The 23400-nt window shown below is 38.6% G+C and overlaps 2 protein-coding genes across 2 annotated transcripts in view; one reads left to right on the forward strand and one right to left on the reverse strand.

The window, feature by feature from the left end:
- Positions 1-469: 469 nt before the first annotated feature.
- Positions 470-22572, reverse strand: LOC127494797 (NACHT, LRR and PYD domains-containing protein 3-like). Its single transcript, XM_051860953.1, has 12 exons — positions 22451-22572; positions 19467-19606; positions 18708-18812; positions 15549-15653; positions 14284-14368; positions 13798-13993; positions 11877-13707; positions 9658-9828; positions 2269-2442; positions 1360-1529; positions 799-808; positions 470-512 (listed from the first exon to the last, which is right to left on the reverse strand). Exons 2-12 carry the CDS (start codon positions 19523-19525, stop codon positions 470-472), a joined length of 2949 nt encoding a protein of 982 aa, XP_051716913.1. The 5' UTR covers positions 19526-19606; positions 22451-22572.
- Positions 21917-23400, forward strand: part of LOC127494405 (transmembrane O-methyltransferase homolog) — a 76852-nt gene continuing 75368 nt past the window's right edge. Inside the window, exon 1 of the mRNA XM_051860298.1 lies at positions 21917-22136. The gene's annotated coding sequence lies outside the window, so the exon portion shown is untranslated. The remainder of the gene's footprint in view (positions 22137-23400) is intronic.

The raw sequence follows: 23400 nt of genomic DNA on the forward strand, positions 1-23400 counted from the left end.
TGTTAATATTTACACCTGAACAGATGAAACTCACGGTCATGGTAAGAGGTGTGACATTTCCAGAACACGCTCTAAGCAGTTCACCAATTACAACACATGGGGCCAGCTAACCAATCAGAGCACATGTTGTATTTTGGAAGGAGGGGCTTCAAAACAGGAACTAAACAGAGAGTTTGAGAAGACTGATAGTATTAACTAATAGTATTTCTGAATCTTTTTCAGATGGAGAAACAGCAGAAAGTGCAGCGCTATAAATGATGTGACTTGAGTCCAGTTGTCTTAAACTAAACAGTGAACTTTAATCTCACTGTAACTGCTGTACAGTATAATGATACTAACTCTAGTTTCTCCAGCTTGAATTGTGGGTTCTTCAGTAGATCACTGAGGTTTTTCACTCCTGAGTCTCCTAGATCATTCCAGCTCAGGTTCAGCTCTCTCAGGTGTGATGGGTTTGATTTCAGAGCTGAAGTCAGGATGAGACTCTGTTTCCTGTAATACTGCATCTATTCAGACTGAAGACAGAAAGAGAAAAGAACATTACTCACATCTATGATGAACATCTTATTGAAGAGCTACAGCAGGCATATAGTCTCTCATTTAGTCTACATTTCCCATATTCTGCTTGTAATTGTGTCACACTAGTTCTGTTTGTTGTAAACTGTTGTTTCTTCTTTCATTTTTTAAACTAAATATCTTTTGTTCATTATAGCAGCAGATGCAAATCTCATGATATTTCTGTGGAACATGTACACAATCAGTGCACTGTTTAAAATACTTGCAATGCAACTAGTTGAACACCTAATTTTACCTGTGACCAATGGAAAAGGCCAGAAGATGTAATGCTAGGGTATAAACAATGCAACTTAAACTAAACGGTAAACTGACAGTATAATGATACTAACTCTAGTTTCTCCAGCTTGAATTGTGGGTTCATCAGTAGATCACTGAGGTTTTTTCACTCCAGAGTCTCCTAGTTCATTCCTGCTCAGGTTCAGCTCTCTCAGGTGTGATGGGTTTGATTTCAGAGCTGAAGTCAGAGCAGAACAACCTTCATCTGTCATATCACAGTATCTTAACCTACATTAGCAGAGAGAGAGAGAGAGAGAGAGAGAGAAGGAAATAAGAGAAGAATAACTTATTCTGTAAAGTCACATCATCTTCATAAGTAAATAAAACAGACAGAGGAAGTGAGATCATCATCATCATTTCACCAGATCACAAAATAAGGAGAAAAATTTTACACAAATATAATGTGAACTCAGACTCTTCATGAGATATTGAGTATAAAGTGTTTTAGTTTAAACTGTTGAAGTGATTTTCAGCATTTTGATTCTTGTATGTGGAATGTTACTGACCTCAATCTCTCCAGTTTACAGTGTGAATCCTTCAGTACGTCACATAAGTGCTTCACTCCTGTGTTGTTTATTATATTCCCGCTCAGGTTCAGCTCTCTCAGGTGTGACGGGTTTGATTTCAGAGCTGAAGTCAGGATGACACACTGTTCCTCTGTAATACTGCAGTAACTCAGACTGAAGACAGAAAGAGAAAATGACTCAAATCCATGTTCAGTTCATGTGTGAGTTAAATGAATCATTAATAAATGTCATACAGTCACTAATACACCAGCAAAATCATGGAAACTTCATGATATGAACAAACCAAGACAGGAGCATTTGAGGACACTAGTTACAATCCAAGTCTGGATCCGTCCTCACTCCACAAATAATTGAATTTATCACTGGAGATTAATATATAGGATCAATATAGAAACAATAGAAAAGTTATTAATATTTAAATGGACAGATTTCACATTTCAACATAAGAAAATTTTGTACATGAATCAATTTATTTTAAGTCATTTAAAGTGTAGTTTACAACCTCTAAATACACATTTTGCTCATGAATTAAGATTTAGTGAAAAGTAGCATTAGTCCAGTATAACTGTAACTCTGTCAGAATAATCTACTGTCATTTGTTACGCTGTTTTTAGTCTGTTCTCACTTCTGTATTGTTTCAAAGCAAAGATTTGTCAGATTTCAGTATAAAACTATTTTACATCCACAAAGTTTCAAATGCTTTAAAGTTTAATGCTCTTTCTACTGATTCACATAACAAGCCGTTAACTAATAGTATTTCTGAATCTTTCTTCAGATGGAGAAACAGCAGAAAGTGCAGCGCTATAAATGATGTGACTTGAGTCCAGTTGTCTTAAACTAAACAGTGAACTTTAACCTCACTGTAACTGCTGTACAGTATAATGATACTAACTCTAGTTTCTCCAGCTTGAATTGTGGGTTCATCAGTACATCACTGAGGTTTTTCACTCCAGAGTCTCCTAGATCATTCACACTCAGGTTCAGCTCTCTCAGGTGTGATGGGTTTGATTTCAGAGCTGAAGTCAGAGCAGAACAACCTTCATCTGTCATATCACAGCAGCTTAACCTACATTAGCAGAGAGAGAGAATTTTTTTTAATTTTGAAAAAGACTTTATTTACATTAAGCACTTTTCAAAAAAAATAAAAAAAATACACTGTCTACATTAGTAGAAGAGAAAAAAAAAAATGTTTCCATCAACAACAGAGCATAGACCCCTCATTTTTACACCATTTCATTTAAAAAGGTCATCCATGGAACTGTAAAAATGAAAATCACTGAGTATTCTGGATTTTATTGTAGCTAAAAACATAGCATTAATATTTTGATCTGATCCCAGTTCTAGTTTTTCTACTCATATAAATCGTTAACTTTGCTTGATCTATAATAAAATGTAAACATTGACAAATAAGCTACAATTAGTACAAAATGCAGCTGCTAGAGTTCTTACCAGCTCAAGAAAATATGATCATAAAACACCAATTTTATCATCTCTTCACTGGTTACCTATTAAGTTCCGTATCGATTATAAAGTACTGCTAATGACCTATAAGGCTCTAAATGGTTTAGCTCCTGTGTACTTAACCGATCTTCTATCGCCCTACAATCCTTCATGCTCTTTAAGATCACAAAACTCTGGACTTCTGGTTGTACCTAGGATAGCTAAGTCCTCTAAAGGAGGGAGAGCGTTTTCACATTTGGCTCCTAAACTCTGGAATAGCCTTCCTGATAATGTTCGGGGCTCAGACTCGCTCACCCAGTTTAAATCTAGATTAAAGACGCATCTCTTTACCCAAGCATTCACATAATGCATCTCATATCAGATCAATTGCACATGACTATCTTTGCTTAATGTTATGAACAGCAGCTATGCTAATTATTCTCCATTTGCTTTTCTGTTTTATCTCGGGACGCCCGTCCCGAGGTGACTAGAGAGTACATCAGCTTCAGTTGGTTCCAGCCTCTTAAGAAGACCTCAGATGACCAACACCTTTGAAGAGACGGCACCAACTCCTGCAAGGACTTCAGAAGATGCAACATCTGGATCAACACGCACATTCCCAAATTTCTATATATCCTAATTATTGTTAATTATGTAATTCATTTTTCCAGGAGCTCTTGCTTCTACCTTCAATAAAATTGCTAACAGTGATTGTAAATTAATTGCCTAAATTATTACATTACAATTCTCTAAATTGTAATGTTGACATGCATTCTCTGTAAAGCTGCTTTGAAACGATATGTATTGTGAAAACAATCCAACCGTATCCATTATCTTTGTATTACATGAAGCTGCTTCCTTGTCATTTCTGACTTATAACAAAAAACAGAACAATGTCTAAAAGCTGCTATGTGACAAGGCGTACAGAAAACAAGCTAAAAAACCCTGAACCAAAAACCCAGAAGTTTTTAATAAGCTGTCGACCCAAAAAACGAGAATTTAAGGACAAAAAAGAGGATACAGGCATTTGAGACAGAGATATACATGTTATATTACACTGAGAACTACGCCCACTGGAGGCTACGCCCACTGGAGGCGTACCTTGATGCTGATTGCCAGACCCAGCTGCTGTGCATTACCTGGACTATTTAAGCCACACTCAACCTCGCTATCATTGCGAGGTCTTGTACTGCCACGGTGTACATTTCTGAGCGTTCTTTATTCTGACTGTCTGCCTGTTGTTGAACCTGTTTAATCCCCGTTAACGATTCTCTGCTGCCTGCCCTTGGACTATTTGCTGTTTACTGGACTTGTGATTCTTATCTGCCTGCCCTAATCTACTGCCTGTTGTAAGACTACGATTCTGCCTTTTCCCTGCCATTCCTGTTTGCCCCTGTTTGACCACTGCCTGTTTGACTACGAGATCTGTTAATAAAGCCTGCATATGGACACCACTCCACACTACTGCTCCTGCGGTCCTCAGCCATTACACACGCGGCTGAGACGCCATCTCAGGGGAACCCCCGCCTGTCGCTTCGAGAAATTCGACGGTGATCCAGCTAAATGTAAGGGATTTATACTGCAATGCTCTCTCTTTATCAATCAGCAACCTGCTCTGTATACCACGGAGGCAGGAAAGATTGCTTTTGTCTGCTCACTGTTTACTGGCAAAGCCCTGGAGTGGATTACGGCGGTGTGGAGAGAGGATGGATCAGCCTTTCCGTCATTCGAAGCTTTCTTGCGGAGTTTCAAAGAGGTTTTCGATCACCCCAGCGAGGGTAAAGGGGCAGGTGACCGTCTTTTGGAACTTACCCAGGGGAGGAAGACAGTGGCGGAATATGCACTCACTTTTCGCACACTCGCTGCACAAACCAACTTAGTGAGTGATACTGTAAAAGTACTGTTTCGCAGAGGCTTATCACATGAATTACAGGCAGAACTTGCGTACCGTGATGAGGGCCGGAATCTGGATCAGTTTATCGAGTTGGCAATTCAGATTAATAACTTCATTCGTTCCAGAAGATCCTGTCATCATCGCAGCGTACAATCTTCACCACCCACAGCCGTTGAGAACCCCGAGGCCATGCAGGTGAATTCCTATCATCTCTCTGTGGAGGAGAGGAATCTGAGAATTATGCAACGTCTTTGTTTATACTGTGGTCAAGAAGGGACATCACCACCTCACCTGGACACCTTCAGCCATCCAAGCATTCCAGATGCTGAAGGAACGCTTCACTACAGCCCCCGTATTACGTCATCCAGACCCTGACATCCCTTTCGTAGTAGAGGTGGACGCCTCCAATACTGGCCTTGGGGTCGTCCTCTCACAAAGACAAGGTAATCCTCCCAAGCTATATCCATGTGCTTATCATTCCCGTAAGCTCAATTCCGCTGAGAGGAATTATAACGTAGGAGATCGCGAATTGCTGGCCATGAAGGCCGCATTCGAGGAGTGGCGCCACTGGCTGAGGGAGCTACACATCCTTTCGTTGTACTAACAGACCACAAGAACCTTGAATACCTCAGAACTGCCAAGAGATTCAACCCCAGGCAAGCTCGAAGGTCACTGTTCTTCACCCGCTTCAACTTCACTGTAACCTACCACCCCGGCTCAAAAAACACCAAGGCCGATGCCCTCTCCAGGCAGCACGAGGGAGAACAAGTTGACAGTCAACCCGAAACCATAATCCCATCAATGCTTGTGGTCGCTCCCATCCAGTGGGATATTATTACCGAGCTGGAACAGGCCAACAACCAAGTCGAAGGTTCCTCTCGAATGTCCACCAGAGAAAGTCTTCGTCCCTGAACCCTTCCGCCTCTGTGTCATGGAACAAGTCCATAGCCTACCTGCATCAGGGCACCCGGGTATCACAGCCACAGTCCAACTACTACAGAACCGGTTTTGGTGGCCAACCCTTATCAAAGATACCACTCAATTCATCAAACAATGCAACACCTGCAACATGCACAAACCCTCACATCAAGTTCCTGCTGGCCTTCTACAACCGTTACCTCTGCCTCAACGTCCCTGGTCTCACATAGCCATAGACTTTGTCACCGACCTTCCAACAACTTCACAACCATACTGACCGTTATAGACCGATTCTCCAAAGCCTGCCGCCTCATCCCTCCGTCCAAACTACCTACCGCCATGCAAACCGCCGAGCACCTCTGCAACTGGGTCTTTCGGATCTACGGTCTTCCAGAAGATATAGTCTCTGACCGGGGCCCACAATTCACCTCTTGTCTCTGGACGTCCTTCTGCCAAGCTCTTAACATCAACGTCAGCCTCACTTCCACAGTCCAACGGCCAGATCAAACGCCTCAACCAGGAACTCACCCACTTCCTGCGTTCCTATTGCAGCCAGCATCAGAACGACTGGGCCCGGTATCTGATGTGGGCAGAATACACTCAGAACTCGATACGTAAGGAGGCTACAGGATTAACTCCCTTCCAGTGTGTCCTTGGTTTCCAACCACCTCTCTTCCCCTGGTCAGGGGAGCCCACTGATGTACCAGCAGTCATTGGGAGGGGTACGGTCCTGAGGAGCGCTCATGGGTCAACGTGGATGATATCCTAGACCCCAACCTAGTGGGGGAATTCCACCGTAACCACCCAGAGAAACCGGCCCCTCGACCACGTGGGAGACCTCGATGTCGGTTGCTTCCTCGCGCCAGGAGTCGCTCACAGGGGAGGGGGCTCTGTCACAGAGACGAACTCCGTGATTCCCTCCTCTGGCCATCAGAGGGAGCCTTCGCCGGAATACTGACACACACATTCTCACACACGCACTACATTTCCCACAAGCCCCGTACCTTGGTGCTGATTGCCACACCCAGCTGCTGTGCATTACCTGGACTATTTAGGCCACACTCAACCTCGCTATCATTGCGAGGTCTTGTATTGCCATGGTGTACATTTCTGAGCGTTCTTTATTCTGACTGTCTGCCTGTTGTTGAACCTGTTTAATCCCCGTTAACGATTCTCTGCTGCCTGCCCTTGGACTATTTGCTGTTTACTGGACTTGTGATTCTTATCTGCCTGCCCTAATCTACTGCCTGTTGTAAGACTATGATTCTGCCTTTTCCCTGCCATTCCTGTTTGCCCCTGTTTGACCACTGCCTGTTTGACTATGAGATCTCTTAATGCCTGCATATGGATCCCACTTCGTGTGACGACTCGTTACAATACAGAAAACATCATCTGACACGGGTACAATTAAAAGAATCAGATAAAACATCTTTTCATTAGGAACATTTTTGCATTCACGGTATAAGATAAAAGTTTCAGTTCATCAGAAGTGAGTCTTTTTTTCCATTTTTTTCTAGCAAATAAAAAACAAATTGTCTTGACTTGATCTTTAGAGTCAAACTCAAAGCAACTCTTTCCGTATTCTCAAAGTCTGGTCCTGTCAAATTAACTAAACTCCCTGTTGTTGTCAGGACGGCGGTTTGATCTACCTTGTGTTTGTGTTTGTACCGCTGTTCATCCGGAACACACGGTTGTCTTGTTTGTCTGGTCACGCGTGTGGTGTTTGTGTTCGTTCGCCATGTGTTTCAGCATGTGTTATGTTGTTTGCGCCATGTGTTCAACTGTCTATTGTTGCCCCGCCCTCTTGTTACCCTGTTAACTCATTATTAATCTCACATGTTACTCCTCATTAGCTTTCCTTTATATTCCCTCCGTGTTTTTTGTTCCGTGCCAGAGTGTTAATGCGTCTTGTTGTTCACGTCTTCTTTTCTTTGTGCCGTTCCTAGTTTTCTAGTCAAGCTTTTTTTCTTCAGTTTGATTTTTTTTTTTTGGCCTAATTTCAAGTTATTTCTATGTTGTTTTTCTTTTGCTGTGACTAGAGCTCTGTTTGATTTCTAGCTTTATTTTGACTTTTAGTTTTAACCAACTTGGTTTTTTTTTTCTTGTTTTTTTTTCTTGGCATAAGAGTTTTTTTCTGGTTACTTATTCTTTGTTTTATTTTATTTTTTCTCTTGTGGTTTTTGCCTTCAGATCAGTTTAGTTTAGTTTTTCTTTTACTTTTTATTTTTTTATTTTCTCTCCAGTCTCCCTGTTTCCCTGGCTGCTGGATTGTGCTCATCTTCAGACTGCTCTTGGCTGGGCATTTCAGTTCCATGGACTTTGTCTTGCTACCTGAGGCCGTCATTGATTGTGGACATTATCCAGTCTAGCCCTTGCTGCTATTTTGTTACTCCTTGATCTGTTTCCCTAATAAACTGTGTATTACCCTGCAAATTGAATCCTCTTCTTTCCGAACCCTAACAGTTGTACATATTCTGGAAGCCACAAGTGTTTCAGTGAGTCCAGGAATTGTACAGTCATTGTGTGTTAAATCAAAGCGTGCTCCATATATTAGCTGTATTATATTAGGAGCCAGTGAAGAGATTTAAAATGTCCTTCTCTTTGTAATTTGAACATGTTCCACACTTTAAAAACATCCTGATAAAATAAGGCATTCCATTGATATTCAGCTTTGACAAGTCCATAAAGAGAAGATTTGTCCATTTTCAAATTTCCATGATTTTGTAATGTTTTACACGCAACTACTTTCCAGCTGGAAGTTACTGAACCATTAAGAAGTCTTTGCAAAAGCTGTAAACGAAAAGCTGCTTCTCTACTTTTAAGATGTATTAAAGGTGCCGTAGAACGTGTTTTCAAAAGATGTAATATAAGTCTAAGGTGTCCTCTGAATGTGTCTGTGAAGTTTCAGCTCAAAATACCCCATAGATTTTTTTTAATTAATTTTTTTAACTGCCTATTTTGGGCATCATTAACTATGCGCCGATTCAGGCTGCGCAGCCCCTTTAAATCTCTCGCTCCCTGCCCTCCCGAGCTCTCGACTATAAGTGCAGTTATACAGTGCATAATCAAAGTTCACACAGCTAATATAACCCTCAAATGGATCTTTATCAAATGGATCAAATGGATGGATCAAATATTGGGGGCGTACATATTAATGATCCCGACTGTTACGTAACAGTCGGTGTTATGTTGAGATTCGCCTGTTTTCCGGAGGTCTTTTAAACAAATGAGATTTACATAAGAAGGAGGAAGCAATGGAGTTTGAAACTCAATGTATGTCTTTTCCATGTACTGAACTCTTGTTATTCAACTATGCAAAGGTAAATTCAATTTTTGATTCTAGGGCACCTTTAATCCTTGTCCTCCTTCTTTGGGTAAAAAGAATACACTCTGAGGAACCCAATGTAACTTATCCCAGAAAAAAAATCAACTAAAATCACTGAAATCTCTTATCATTACTAAAATCAAAAGTTGTAACTATTATTTAATGGGCCTGAGCTAAAACTAACAATGACCACTTGTATTTTTTTTAACATTAACAAAAAAATAATATCTTCTGTAACAAATGTAGCTATTGCTCATTCTTAATCCTAGTTAATGCATTAACTAATGTTAAATAATGAGACCTTATTATAAAGTGTTACCTGTTGTTTTTTATAATTCTTTTGCACTTTAATCTGTTTGAAACATTTTACTTTATATTTTTTTGTGTATTGCGTTATTGTATTTAAATGTTCTTTAAAGAGTTCTTTTTGTAAAAAGAGTTCTTAAACCTGGTATACTATGACAACACTTTTTTTGCAACTTATTTCGATATCGTGATAATACCGTATACCATGATAAAAGCTTCAGCCATTACCGCAACATGAAAATTTGATACCGTCACATGCCTAGGCTGGACATTGACACAAATTCCACATTGCCATATTCAATAACATGCTAAAACCTATTTCGAGAGTTGTCATGATTGAAATATATTTAAAAGTAAAAAAATCTAAAAAAAATATCTTCTGTTGTAACACAACTTACCTCAATATCTCCAATTCACACTTTATATTTGTCAGTCCAGTGCAGAGCTGCTTCACTCCTGAATCCTGCAGGTTATTATTATTCATGTTCAGCTCTTTCAGATTAGTATCTGATCCAAGAACTGTAGCCAGAGCTGAACAGCTTTTGTCTGTTAAGTTACAATTATTTAACCTACAAGACAAATAAATTACAATCACAGAATTAGATAGAACATTTTTTATATACAAATATAAAATATATTTTCCATTATTGTTGCCTAATTTCAAGTTATTTCTGTTGTTTTGCTGTGACTAGAGCTCTGTTTGATTTCTAGATTTATTTTGAGCCCTTGCTGCTATTTTGTTACTCCTTGATCTGTTTCCCTAATAAACTGTGTATTACCCTGCAAATTGAATCCTCTTCTTTCCGAACCCTAACAGTTGTACATATTCTGGAAGCCACAAGTGTTTCAGTGAGTCCAGGAATTGTACAGTCATTGTGTGTTAAATCAAAGCGTGCTCCATACATTAGCTGTATTATATTAGGAGCCAGTGAAGAGATTTAAAATGTCCTATTTAATATTTTTTACATAAATAATACTCACACACTATATATATATATATTTGTTAATTCTGGTTTGATTTTTATTTATTTTTTTGGAAACATAATGTTATACTATGTATATCACCAAATATATACATTATTGTTTTGTCAAGTTTGATTTGTATATTTATTTTATTTTATTTTATTTACGTTTAAATTTTTTTTTTTTTTGGGGGGGAAATATAAATTACATTGTGTATATTTGTGATATTTGTGACACTGTTGAACTATGTACATTATCGATTATATATATTGAGTTGTGGAGTCTGAGTTATATACTTTACTTCATTCAATATATTATTATCATTTGTTTATTTACTTTTTCCTTTATTTATATTAATTATACTTTGTTTGATTTAATTTATGTAACCGTCGAACTTCCTCTTTTCTGTTTGTCCTGTGTAGCACAACCAGGTGATTGTCATTAGACTAATTAATTTCTGCTCAAACTCTGAATGTGTTTGTTACTCACACCCTGACGAAGGCAAAATCAGCAGCAACGCGTAGGTGTGCAGACTGTGCACTTGTCACCTGTTTTAATATTTAGCCATGATGAAATAAAGGCTTTTTAAAAAAGTTTTCTATCAGATTCAAGTGCCTTGGACCATCCTCAATTTTACGAGTTGAACTATCCCTTGCACCCAAAGACCACCGGGCTCGAACTCATACCCCGTGCAGCACTTCAGTTTTTTGCAGTTTTTTGCTTTGAGATATATATATATATCAGGGCTCGACAATAAGGACTGCTCGATGGCCCGGGGCCAGCGTGGAGACGACCCTTGGGACAGTTGACGGAACTGTCACTTGCCTGATTGGGCCAGTGCTGCATCGTAGGGGTGTATAGGCCTATATCATCTATGTACGATGATATCTAGTTGTTGTTTTAACAATCTGAAATTATCGAGTATTGTCCCTCACTTTACAGAAAAAGAAAACAAAAACACACCCATAGAGTGCGTGTATTCACTACGTGATGTAGTGTAGTAGGTTAGACGAGTGCGCATACGAATTTAGAGTGCATATTTTCACTGTGATCTAGTCTATAAAAATTCATTTAGAATGCCCCCAAAATTCAAGATAAGGGGCAAAAATGCCCCTGTATGTCTTTTATATTTATATCGTTTAATACAGTTAACCAACATCACATGAAAAGTGCTGTTTTTTCTCCAAATATCAGCATGATTACAAATGTGATATTGATTTTATACAACAGTTCAATAAACAAGAAGTTAATAATAACTAAAATATGGCTTTAAAAAGGTAAAAAATATATTTAAACTTATTGGAAAAGACAATTTGTCACTGCTGCGAACTGACCACCACACATAATATGAAGAATATCCGAAAACTTTAGGAGTCATCGGTCCATGGCAGTCCTTAATGTACCAGCACAAACACGTGTTTGGATGTGTGGGCTGCGAGTTGGAAAAGGTTGGGAACCACTGATCTATGTATTGCATTACATTATGTTTTGCCCCCCAAAATTAAAACTACAAAACTAAAACTATTATGAAATTAAGCTTTTAAAATAACATTTTATTAGGAGATATAGTGTAACAACTGATAATATATGTATTTTAAATAGTCTGTTATACCCTGTATGAGACAAAAACATGACTAAACATTAATTGACTTACAGAGCTCTTCTGGAGGTTTTGATGACTGCTGATAATCTAATGAGACACTCGTCTGATTTCTTGAATTTCTGAAGCTCAAACTCCTCCAGCTCTTCCTCTGATGTCAACAACACAAAGACCAAAGCAGACCACTGGGCAGGTGAAAGGTCACCAGATGAGAGACTTCCTTTGCTAAGGTGGGTCTGAATCTCCTTCACCAGAGTTTGGTCGTTCAGTTCATTCAGACAGTAGAACAGATTGATGGATCTCTCTGCAGGCAGATTACCTTCTAATTTCTGCTTGATGTACTGAACTATTTCCTTGCTGCTCTGGTCTTTGTCGTCTTGCTGTGTCAACAGACCTCGTAAGAGTCGTCGATTGGACTGGAGTGACAGACCGAGGAGGAAGCGAAGGAAAAGGTCCAGGTGTCCATTATCACTCTCAAGCGCCTTGTCCACTGCAGTCTTGAGAAAATCAATCAAGGTTTCATTTTTGTTTTCCTGTTCTGTAGACTCGTGATCAAACACACTTGTCTTGTTGATGTCTAGAAACAGATGTTCATAAAGGGCTGCAATAAACTCTTGAATGCTCAAGTGAACAAAGCAGTACATGGTACCAAGAGTGATCCCTGTTTCCTCCTTAAAGATCTGGGTACACATGCCTGAGTACACTGATGCCTTATAGACGTCAATACCACAAGCTTCCAGGTCTGTGTCATAGAAGATCACGTTGTTTCTTTCCAGCTGATGAAGTGCCAGTTTCCCCAGTGAAAGGATGGCGTCTTTATCCCAGGAAACATCTGGTGCGTATTCTCCATCATACTTTCGGCGGCTCTGCTGGATCTGAAAGCGGAGAAAGTGTGTGTACATTTGTGTCAGAGTCTTGGGAGTGTCTTCAGTACTTGATCTCCAAGGTGTTTTAGAGATCTCATCAGCCTGATTGATTTTCACATCATTATTTCTTTTCTCCTCCAGAATGTTCTGGAGAACAGTGGCTGAAATCCAGCAGAAGACTGGGATGTGGCACATGATAAAGAGACTCTTTGATTTTTTAACATGATCAATGATTGTTTTGGCCTGATTCTGATCCGTGAATCTTTTCTTGAAGTACTCTTCCTTTTGTGCATCACTGAATCCTCGTATCTCTGTCAGCCGGTCGATACAGTCAGGAGGAATCTTACTGGCAGCTGCTGGTCTGGTGGTGATCCAGATGAGAGCAGAAGGAAGCAGATTTCCCTTCATGAGGTTTGTTAGGAGAACATCCAGAGAGGCTGGTGATGATGCATCACGCCACGTCTCATTACAATCAAACTTCAGAGGAAGGCGACATTCATCCAATCCATCAAGGATGAACAGGACTTTGAACTGATTCCTTCTTGTAAGGTTCAGTCCTTTTGTCTCTGGGAAAAACTGAGTTATAAGGTCCATCAAACTTAGTTTTTCTTTCTCCTTTAAGTTAATCTCTCTGAATGGAAAAGGAAATATGAAGCGGATATCTTGATTTTCTTTTCCTTCAGCCCAGTCCAGAACAAACTTTTGCACAGAGACTGATTTTCCGATGCCAGCGACTCCTTTTGTCAGTACAGTTCGGATCTCCTTGTCTTGTTCAGGAGCTTCAAACAATTGTGTGCATTTAACCTGTATCTCTTGAGATTCATGACGCCTGGAAGCAACTTCAATCTGTCTGACCTCATGTTCAGTATTGACCTGTTCACTGCCACCCTGAGTGATATAGAGATCTGTGTAGATGTTATTCAGAAGTGTGGAGTCACCTTGTTTCGCAATTCCTTCAAACACACATTGATACTTCTTCTTTAGGCCACATTTTAGCTGACGAATGAAGAGCAGCTCATCTAAACACAGGAACAGAAAATAGATAGTTTTAGTCTTAATTTTCTCTCCTACATTTATAAGTGTCAATCAGATGATCTTGAGTCTCTGACCTTCTAGAGCATCAGCAGCTTCATCTTGCTTCATCTCTCTCAGGTAATGTAGTGTGAGATCAAGAGCTGCTGCTTTGGTACTGCATCTATTCTCATTAAAGTCCTTCACAAAGTGTTGTGTGTTCTCTTTTTGTAATATTTTCTTAAACTTTTCTAGTTCATTCTTCAGAAACGTGATTATTTTGCTCTCAAGATCCTACAAACAAAGTAAGAAAAAAAAAGATACAGAACAACACAATTTAACCAGATCCACATCCGTATTTGGTCAAAAATATTTATTTATTTAGATATTAAATATATTTGTAAAAAAAGAAACCAGTTAAAAAACAAAATTATTAATTAGCACACAAAAATAACACACATTTTTCTTACATTTTGATTATTATTTATGGGTTCTTCAAATTTATGTTCCAGTATTTGTGCAAGAAATGTTCAGTAACCTGTTTGTTTTAGTTTTTTAACCTTTATGAAAATGTGTTTTCCTACCTGGAAGATCTCTAGGAGATTGTCTTTGAAACTCTCGTGGTTCCTGTGAATCTGAACGTCTGAGTCTAACGTCTCATATTGAAGCCTGTTAGACAATAAAATAAAATACTGCATTTTCAGGCAAAATATTATTATTGTTTTTAAAGGTGGGATAAGCCATATTTCAAAAACACTGTTTGGAAGTTATTCGGGCCGACACAAACAGCAAACATGTAACCACTCAGCATTAGGGGGCGTATGACGGTCGGGGAGAGAGAACGAGCAAGAGGGAGATTTGAAGAAAGACTGCAGAGAGAGAGATGAGACACAATAAAGAATATCACTGGAATGAAGGTTTATCACTGGGCAAGCGCTTTAGGACCCGCGATAATATTAGAAAAGCTTTCCAGCTCTGGAGAGAGCTAAGAGAAAAGGCTTGAAAACAGATGCGGAGGCTGATTTGATTCCGCTTCACATGTGAGTAACACTGGGTTTGAGTGTCTGGAGCTGCTGTGCTGTTGGCGATTAACAACATCAACAAACTCTTGCCTGTATTTACTCTTGTGTACTGTATGTTCATTTTTGCTTCCTTGTCTTTCATTCATCAGCTGTGCTTTATTTTTCATGAAGCATTATTTTGTTGCATGTCAGCTGTGATAAACAGACATTCACTCTCTCATTACGTGTGTAACAGAGGCCAGTTAGTGAGAGTTGTGCAAGTAAACCACTGCACACTGATGACCGCTAGAGAATGAGGTGTTTAGTGTCATTAGTGCTCTCGCCTCACCTGCCAGCAGCGATCGGGGTTTGAGACCGACTCAGAGCAGGGTGATTAGGATTGGAGGGTGAGTTTTGGAGGCGGGGCGATGAAGAGAGGGGTGTTTGTTTGGGTTGATTTCATATATCAACAATGTCCAACAGCGTTTATGAAAAATGGCTTTAACAGTGAAAAAGAAAACATGAGCTATTTAAAGTTTACGCTGTTAAAGTGTGAGATCTATTTTAGTATATATAATGAATTCTGCATCAACAATGGGATTTTTAATATGTAGTGCAGCAGTTATGTCAGCACACTAAAATAAATGAGTATTACAAGAAACAGAATTATAATTAAAATCAAATCATTTCAACTTTTTTCTGATGCTCCCTTTAGGTTTTTATAGCACTGCTGATTATAAATTGGAATGATATTTGAATGATACAGTTTCATAATAAATATTTGATGAAAATATTCAGTCTATTCACACAGTCTATGTGTGTCCAACAATAAGAAACACATGAAATACCTTTTGTTAGTTGATGGTTTTCTCTCACTGAATTTTGGTGCTTCACCTTTTGAACAGTCACTCTTCACAGACACAGAGCTGGACACATGTGAGTCTGATCCTACACTAATGACACAAAGAGCAGAAAGATAAAACACTTTACTACAGGAGATACTTCAGTCTCATTTGAAAGGGTTTAATGTTGCAAATAGTTAATAAATGCAGTATAGACACACTTTTGTCCATCTATGGATGGAAAGACATATTCATGTTTGGGTTGTAAGATCTATTTTCCATGGTGAATTTATGCCTCCTTGTTATTGTATTAATGTAAAGATGCTCCAGACTGAGTTCAATAAAGAGGAAAGCAGACTATCAGACACTGTGTTCTCTGAATTATTGTTTTATTTAAAGGATTAGTTCACTTTCAAATGAAAATTACCCCAAGCTTTACTCACCCTCAAGCCATCCTAGGTGTATATGACTTTCTTCTTTCTGATGAACACAATCAGAGAAATATTAATGAATATCCTGATGCATCCGAGCTTTATAATGGCAGTGAACGGGACCAATGAGTAAAAAAAATAAAATCCATATTTAACAAAAGTAGTGAAATAAAATATCTAGTTTCCGCCTTCCGTATTCAACGTACGAAGAAAGTGTAAAACTCTGGCAGTTCAAAAAGCTTACGCTACGACCTACGCCTTCCCTATTCAACTGACGGAAAAAGTATGACTGACGCGACGTCAGTTTAAACTTTCTTCAAACCTTTGTAGTGATTTTTACTCCATTCACCAGTGACGTAGTGATTTTTGATCACGTGCCACTTTAAGGTGTGGTTATGAGTGTATCAGATGACCCCTCCCCCCTTTTTGTAATACGGGGCACCAGTTAAGAATACTATCTTAACAATTTAAGAACACTCCAAAAGAGCTGTTCAATAATTCAGAATTAATATAAACGGGAGGGAGTTGGTCAACTGATTTATCTGAAGGATTTGTGAGAGTCTGGTCAACTAGTAGAGTCTTTGATCATCAACACAAGGAAGACACAGTTATAATAAAATCAATGAAATTTATTAACAATAGACATGCAAGAGTAAATACCACAACGATTAATAATGAAATAATGAATATGCACTTCTAAAAGATAGTAAAATAATGATCAAAGGAGAATACTGAATTAAATCAAAGAAACAAATAAATGAAGTGAACACAGAATGGATAAATGCAATGCTGTTGAACTGAATGTAGAATGGAAGAGAACTATATGGGAGTGCTTCTTATGGAAGCCACCTAATGGCTCTGGTAAAATGGTGATAAATAATTGCTTATTTATCATTCAACAAATAATATCCCTATTATTTGTAACAAGCTGACCTCAAGTAACTGTTATCTAAACAGGTTAGAAAAACATATGCTGCATGTATAACCTAATGCCAAGGTCTCTAGAAAGAGGTTTGGTAAGTTTATATTTACGTTCCACACAGTCGGGTGATCAATCCGGTAGCAGAGACGTCTTCCACTGATGATGCAGGCTGCGTGCAGTGGGAGGGCGTGGAGTTGCGATCCAGTAGTCGTGCCACGCTGGGCTGGAGGATGCTGAACTTCGGTTGCGCCAAGAGGGTCCTTTAGGATGGACTGGGCAGCTGGGTCAGATGACTCTTCACAGGTTCCTTTGCAGGCTGGCTGCGTCGCTGAGGAGCCGTGTGGTACTGGCAATGTCTGCCGATGCAGAGGTCCTTTACGGACTGGGCTGTGCTGCTGTAGGAGCCGTAAGGGTCAGATGAAGTCCCTCAATGCTGGGGCCCTTTTGCAGCTAGAGTGCAGCTGAAAGCAACGTAAAAGGTTTTGCTCGCGAAAGCTTCACCTTAACTGTCTTGTAGTCTCTTTCCTCGTCAGGTCAGAAACTCAGGACGTGGGGTGTCTGTTAATGTCTCCTTCCCCGTCGAGCTGGAAACGCAGAACAAGGGTGTGTCTACCCGGGGGACATATTTATCCCTTTCTAATGAGGAGGAGATTGAAATGTGGCGCCTTGCCGATCCTGGAGTGTGATTGGCCACTGTTATCTGAAGCAACCCCGGTGTTGCCCACCCTAGTGTGGAACTCATTTGCATAGCATAAAGTACAGTGTTAAAATAGTGTCTTTAACATTTTACCCATGCATTATTTCTTTACCAAACCTCTTTCAAATTATTAAAGGCATCGTAGGGAACAGATAGACACCAAACACAATATGAAATTATTAAATCATCGTCCATGCATTTGTTTATCTGTTAACAGGTCTGTCCCATGACCTGTTGTTTTAACAGTCAGTGACCATTAACATAAACTGTGCTTTGCGTGAAGACGGAGTGGATGTGATGCAGTTTCAATCAAATTAAGGCCTCCAAACATAGGTATGAATGGATTTAGATAGATCTCTGTGGCCTCTCTTTATTTCAGTCACTGCTGCTCCGTCCAGGGGGTCCTGAAGGAATTTATATGGCAGTCCTTGCCTAAATCTTAGGAATGAGTTTGGTGGTTAGAGTCAATGTGTCGTCCAATGAGAAGTCCTCTCCTTGGTTTTGGTGGGTGCAGAAGGTTCCCCTTCCTGCTCTGGAAGAGGTGTCTGGTAGTTGTCCTAACATCTTATCTGATGTTGCTGAACATTTGTTTATGTTCATTCACCAAAGATCCAATCACAGTGTGGCACATCTTCTTACACACCAGCAGTTAGAGAGGGGCCCTGTCGTAAACTGGTCCCTGGAATGCCATCTTAACTGTTATTCACAACACCTTGAATATGGAAGGTGTTCTGGCGGAAGCTAGATATTGCATATCATAAATTGATATTGTTATATTTTTACACAAACGCATCGCTTCACTTCAGAAGGCCTTTATTAACCTTGTGGAGCCGTGTGGAGTACGTTTATGATGGATGGATGTGGATGGAGACACTTTCTTCAGCTCATACTCATTTGGTCCTGTTCACTGCCATTATAAAGCTCTGATGCGTCAGGATATTTAATAATATTTTTCCGATTGTGTTCATCAGAAAGAAGAAAGTCATATACACCTAGGATGGCTGGAGGGTGAGTAAAGCTTGGGCTAATTTTCATTTGAAAGTGAACTAATCCTTTAATTTCCATCACATTTATCTTAGCTAATGCAATGCTGGAACGCAAAACACATGAAATACCTTTTGTTAGTTGATGGTTTTCTCTCACTGAATTTTGGTGCTTCACCTTTTGAACAGTCACTCTTCATAGACACAGAGCTGGACACATGTGAGTCTGATCTTACACTAATGACACAAAGACTTTACTACAGGAGATACTTCAGGTTTCATGTTTAATTAAGCCCAGTTTAACAAACAAATTCTTTGTCTAAAAAAGCCCCTCTAAACGTGATTTCACCCCTGGTCACTCTTTCTAGCTATTTGTTTTTCAATGTTCATTTTTAGTAATTCCCAGTGGCCATCAAGTGTGATGTTAAAATGATTTCTTCACAGTCCCAAAACATCTACAGTCATGTAGAAGCTCTGTACGTTAGTTAGTTATTAACTGTGACATTGTCTATAAAGCCCTGTTTGACATGTATATTTGACTTGTTCTAATTAAAGTTTCCACATTATTTACATTTACTATCCACTAAACGAGCACCTTTAAACTGTGATTAAATACACTTTAATCAGGGTTTGTACAGGACTATATGGTAAATTAAACATATTTAACTGTGATAAATGTTCCTGTAAATTAAATATGAAACCAGTTTCAAGACATTTTTAACCTGCAGCAATCTAGAAACATTCATAGGAAGTTGTGAATTGTTTTGCACAGCATTAGACATGTCAGTGGTGAGAGAAAACACTCCTTGTTGATCAGGCTGTTCTTTACAGGACAAACCTGAAACTCCAGTAGAGTTTAGAATGATTGTGTGAAAACAGACGCAGTCTTACCTCTGTTCCTCTGAGAGACTCATCTTAGAGAGAGAGTCCTTTCCTCGCTCCTCTGACATTACTGCAGATAAACTGACACTGAAAACAGCTCAGCTCTGGTATCTCTGTGTCGCTGAAGACCATCAGATGCTCAGCATGACCTGGACATGACAATGAGTCACTGAGATTAATATCAGGATACTTCAGAGGGATAAATGATGATGAAAAATAAGAACTAATGATGAGTGTTGAGTTAATAAAAAAAGAAAATATGCAACAACCATGTTAAATATTAATATTATTAATATGATTTTATGTCTTCAAAGTGACCATAAAACTGTCATTCAAGTTTTCATTGGTTTTGGTGAGAAACGTTAACATTTTCAACACTAGTTCACAAACTCTAGTTTCATAAGTACGGTTAAAATATATGGATGTTTATGTTGCTTTATCAAGGTGTCCATTGTAGTGGATATGTTTTTCAACGTTAATGCCTATATCGAAAAACTTGGTGGGCAGCATTATATTGAAGTGTTGGTCAGACTTGATTTGATTCATGATGGCATTTTATTAAATTTAAATAACATGAATTTAAAGGATTTTTAATGTGAAAAAGAAACTACTTATGATTGTTTATTGTACCAAAAGTAATATGAAAGAAACTTTAAATACATGTACAGCTGAAGCCAGCCTTGCAGAATCTGCAAAATGTTAATAATTTAAAAAGGAGGGATTATAACAAATGCATTTTGTTTTTATTTATTACTGCTATAAACTATTTCACATAACAGATGTTTAAATATAGACCAAAAGACAAAATGAATAACTGAATTTACACAAAAGATCCAGTTCATAAGTTTACATGTGTTTGAGTCAGGGGGTGTAAACTTTTGAACAGGATGATTGGTGGAAATGGATCTTATTTTGCTCAGAGATCTAAGAGAGGTTATGGAGGATTGGTTGTCTTCCTCGCTTACAAGGGCGTAGTTTGGGTTTAAACATTGGCATTACATTTCATTAGCAGTGGTTCCCAAGCCAATACATGAAACTGATTGTCTTCAGAAAAGTTTCAAAGGCATTTTCTTTTCCTCTAATCTCTGTATAAAGTAGTATTAATAAGTGCAGCGCTGATTTATGTACAGCGGTAACCAAAGAAACACTATATTGCTGCTGTGCCCTCAGGATTCACAGATGAACAGAAAGTTTGAAGAACAGCATTTATTTGAAATAGAAATCTATTATAACATTATAAATGTCTTTTTGACCAATTTAATCCATCCAATTTATTTAAAAAAAATTTGTGTGATTCCTGTCTTTGTATGCATGTGTAGCCCCTCCAGTTCGCACCGCCCGCTCCAAGTGAGACTCGAACCCGGGCCCGTCCGCATGTGAGTCGGGCTGAAGACCACAGTCTCTAGTGTCAGTCTCTAGAGCGCCTCTTGAGTTCAGGGGAGTGAGGTTTACACACACAGCTCTTACCGGCCTACGTCCGTTACACATCTATGCATTTTAAATTGTGGTCAAGAGTTGTTGTTTTTTTGCTTTTGTTGTAAAAATAGCTTTAATTATTTTAAAATATTTATTAAACTGTAAAGAGTGATTAAAATATAAGACTGTTTAAGACTAAAAATGTCATTACAATCTCATACAACATCAAATGTCCACTCCATCACATATTACACCAACATCCGGTAATCAAAGGCAAATCAAGGCCATAATCCCAGTTTATTCCAGGACATGTGATATATGTTTTAAAAGTTTAAAAATATTCAATTTTTCAAAATTGGCCCTAATTAAATCCCCATTAAGAACAAGTTTATGAACCTTTATGACCTATAAATAATATTGAATGAATGTTTAGACTCGTTTAAGATGAGCAAAATCTGCACAGAACCGTTGCATGCCGGTTATAAATGTGTCCGAGTGTGGTCCGCCTTGTCAATAATGCAAAGATGAGGCTTATCAGTATGTCACAATATCACCCCGTTTGGACTTTGTTTTCTGTTTTGCATTATTTCTTGCCAGTCTGTCATCATAGTTATGCATTCACTAACTTGCAATACGACTGGATATCAGTTATTTTGGATATACTGTACATCAGGTTCAGTACATGGTGAACATTCTGAAGAAGAAAAAATCTCTCAACTAATGCTGTAAAATATACATGGGAATCAGTTGGTACTACATTAATATTGAAGGTTAAAATGAACTGATTTGTATAAAAACTTAAATTACACTAAAGCAAAAGTTTATTATAATAAAGTTATAATAGGCCTTCTAACTTTAAAATTATTTCTACTCCAATTCGTTTTTTAATATAAATGGTGGCAGTCAACTTGACATTTGTTCAAACATGCATTATATAGGCTATTGAAGAACATTAAAAATGATAATTAATATGTAATATGGTGTATATATTTAGCTAAATGCTGCTCTCTAGAGTTCATTTTTCTAGCAGATTAACAAGTTTATGGTCACTGAATATGTTTGTTCTGAGGTAAATGTGACATTGTTTACAAGCTGTTATTAACGTCTTTCCGCGGTTGAAACACTGATTAAGCGATTACACGAGACATGATACAGATTTCGTTAAGCTGTACTGTATCTTTTAACATACCTTCAGATGTTTATTCGTGTTTATTTCGCGCTGTAACTGGTATTAACGCTGAGGAACGGAAGAGAGCCAAAACGGTATTTATGTTTTTTTATTTCTAAGTAAAATGAGCAGAATTTAAAATATGAGACTTTGTTTCATGTCAAAAGCTACAAACCGCAAATCTTACAGTGATTTATTGGATGGTTCTGTATCCTCGCGCTTTTTTAAATGGGTATACGGAAACCCTTGACCTTTCCTACTGGGTATAAGGCGTATACCTGCTTATCACATAGACTACACCACTGGGTATAAGTTATAACTTATGTTAATAATCATTATTACACAAACTCATATGAAATCCGTTCATATTCCCTCAAATAACTGTAATCGTGTCAGTATTAAAGCTTACTTCAGCAGCACAGACGGTCTTGTCCTGCAGGAACAGAATCCAGAAGTCTCTGAAACACTTTTGGTTTGAGACTCACCTGTGCTCCTGATCACTGTCTGTCACGTGATACGATTCAATCTTTAGTACAATAGTCCAATCTGTGATAAAAGAGATTCTGCTTCATCTTCTACTGTTTTCATCTGAAGACTTGTAATGTTTAACCAGAGATTGTAAATTATAGGGAGATAAGAGGGTCTGTATCTCTTACCATTGGAGAAAGCGTAACGGCTAACTTAATCACGTGCAGCACCTCTCAGCCTATCGTGTAATGGCAGTGACGTCAGTCGCAACATTCCCTAGTCTGCCTTCTCTTAAAAAATACATTTTTATCAAGCTAAAATCTACATATAGTTCCCAACGAAAGAATTGTTTAGTGTAAAACATGCTGAAGATTAGCAAACAGGCTGTCGATTAATTAAATGATTAGCTATTTCCCCACAAAAGCTGTTTAATCAGCATAGTGAAGCCTCTCATCCATTGACATCCATTCAAAAAACAGCCTCTGGTCTCCTTCCCTGCGTACCACCAGAGGAGCATTAGCTTAGCCGTCACGCTTTTTTGGCTAAAGGTTGAAGGCTTGCTTTCCAGTGACTTTAGTTTAACAGCGAAAGCAGCGTTCTGAAACATTATATAAATGTGGTACACCTGTGATGTTGTTGTTCTAAGGTTCACTGATGTTTGAGAAACCAGCTTTTGGTGCATTACCGCCACCAGCTGGACAGAGTTTGCAGCGCCAACATGATGCCTAAATGATTTTTTTTACGTAAAACATCTACAGTTTTATTGTTGAGCTTTATCCAAATAAATCAGACACACACCGGTGGATACTCAACTGACATGCTTTATCTGGTACTCACTCCACACGTGTATCTCAGGCACCTTTACTATGTTGAAACGCCTCTCAACACAAG

The sequence above is a fragment of the Ctenopharyngodon idella genome, chromosome 14, assembly GCF_019924925.1.
Source record: "Ctenopharyngodon idella isolate HZGC_01 chromosome 14, HZGC01, whole genome shotgun sequence".
In the NCBI taxonomy this organism is placed as follows: Eukaryota; Metazoa; Chordata; class Actinopteri; order Cypriniformes; family Xenocyprididae; genus Ctenopharyngodon; species Ctenopharyngodon idella.

What these genes read in the sequence shown, in the direction of transcription:
- LOC127494797 (XM_051860953.1), bottom strand. Translation starts at nt 19,525, where the DNA reads ATGTCAGAGGAGCGAGGAAAGGACTCTCTCTCTAAGATGAGTCTCTCA. An exon ending in TGTGAATTGGAGATATTGAG is followed by an intron (nt 2,443 to 9,657) that starts GTAAGTTGTGTT and finishes CTGCTAATGTAG; the next exon opens with GTTAAGCTGCTGTGATATGA. An exon ending in TTCAAGCTGGAGAAACTAGA is followed by an intron (nt 1,530 to 2,268) that starts GTTAGTATCATT and finishes TTCTGTCTTCAG; the next exon opens with TCTGAGTTACTGCAGTATTA.